This window comes from Typopeltis vanoorti, chromosome 3, assembly GCF_054136105.1.
Source record: "Typopeltis vanoorti isolate ZY-2024b chromosome 3, IOZ_Tvanoo_1.0, whole genome shotgun sequence".
Classification (NCBI taxonomy): domain Eukaryota; kingdom Metazoa; phylum Arthropoda; class Arachnida; order Uropygi; family Thelyphonidae; genus Typopeltis; species Typopeltis vanoorti.
Genome location: NC_143551.1, coordinates 51899160 through 51900832, shown reverse-complemented (window position 1 = coordinate 51900832; position 1673 = coordinate 51899160). Strand labels below are relative to the sequence as shown.

General features: G+C 38.6%; 1 protein-coding gene across 1 annotated transcript; it reads right to left on the bottom strand.

Moving 5' to 3' along the window:
• Positions 1-537: 537 nt before the first annotated feature.
• LOC150108143 (protein lethal(2)essential for life-like) lies at positions 538-1438 on the bottom strand. Its single transcript, XM_090415610.1, has one exon. It carries the CDS (start codon positions 1292-1294, stop codon positions 683-685), a length of 612 nt encoding a protein of 203 aa, XP_090271736.1. The 5' UTR covers positions 1295-1438; the 3' UTR covers positions 538-682.
• Between the last annotated feature and the right edge of the window lie 235 nt (positions 1439-1673).

Genomic DNA, 1673 nt, shown 5'->3' with positions numbered 1-1673 from the left:
GTCACCTTTTTCAGATCATCGTTACTTGAACGTTGTTATGTAAGTTCTTCTTTTTATGGTTTTCCTTGGATTTGTCTAAAAACACATCTTGAATAACATTTGTGAAACAGAAACGTGTTTAGGGATCAATTCTCATACCATGTTGTTCGTGTTACCGAGTTCCATTGAAGTAGTACTGACAGAGCTAAACGAATACCCGAATAGAATTTGAATATTTCCGGAGACTAATACCTATATATTTATTTCGAAGGAACTGTCCTGTTTATGAATTGATATTCTTTTTGAATTGATGAATTGATATTCTTTCCCTAGTTTCATCATCTAGCATGAAATACAGGAAACTTCTTTCGGTTCCATAAGATAAGTTCTAGATTTAAATTTAAAAATATTTTAAAATAAATAGGCCAGCAAATATAATCGCCTATCACTGACTCAGAACAGTGCATTACGATCTCGCTTGAATTAATTGCCATGTTTTCCTCGGTTTAACAAAACCACAAAATTGCAACATAACAGAAATAACCTGACAGATACGAGTTTTAGTGCAAAATAATTTTATTAGGAATGAAAGTCTTCATTAAAAATGCGGTTATTTACATTAACTATTTAAAATAACAACATAATGCTATACATTGGTCGACGATCAGCTAATCGTTCATAAAAGTCCAAGTAAAGCACGCACTTATTCACTCTTATTTTCCTGTTGAGATTGTTCCCCGGAAACGGAAGGCGTTTCTTCCATTACTGTTGGACTCACCTCCGTTTTCTTTTCTTGATGACATTCTTCTGAGGTTGCAGATGCTTCTTGCATCACTATAGGAACCACTCTCTCGTTGGTCTCCAAGGATTCGGGTTTTCTCTTTGGTGCTCGGATGGTCAGAACCCCGTCGTGAGTAAGCGAAGAAAGAACAGTCTCCGGTTCCACTTCCCGAGGTAATACGCAACGACGAGTGAGCCCCGTGCATACGAAGTCTCGTTCGCTCTCTTTCTCCTCGTGTTTCGCTTCAACCACTACATATTTGTCGACGATCTTTACGGAGATTTCGTAGGGAGAAAAGTCACTTACGTCAAGGATCATCCGAAACTCGTCGGCGTCATTCTTCACACAATCATCGTGTCTACTTTCACATCGACTGACAAGGCGCTTTGGCCGTACGAAGACACGCTGACAAGGCATACGTACTGGCAGATTGTCTTCCAGAACACTTAGGCTTAGCATACGAGAAGCCAAGTTCCTGATATCCCTGCAGCAGCGACTAAATAACACTGGCTCCCAACTGTACGATAAAACCATCGTGAATTCACTTACTGGCAAAGCGATGTAAACGGTTTAAAACGTTTAATAGTTGCACGTAACGATAAAGTCTCGCACTTATTAGTAACCATCTGCATGTTCCATTTTATATACAACCTGTACGTATTTCCGGAAAGTTCTGCACATTACACCACGCAAGACCTTTCTAGAAAACCGACTGTTCTAGAATTTTCAGTTCCCTATCGACTTCGATTGAAGCGCCCTCTATATTAATCTATCGTAATGTCTCTGAGCTCTCTGTTTGTTTTGCAAGTAGCATTTAACAGAAAACAGTGACACAAGAATAATTCTCCATTTTGAAGATTCCTTAAAATTAATATGTCTTACCAGACATGAAAGAAGAGATTGATTTATTTGA

Bases quoted from the DNA above. Each gene is read 5' to 3' on its own strand.
- LOC150108143 (XM_090415610.1), bottom strand. From the start codon at position 1,294: ATGGTTTTATCGTACAGTTGGGAGCCAGTGTTATTTAGTCGCTGCTGC.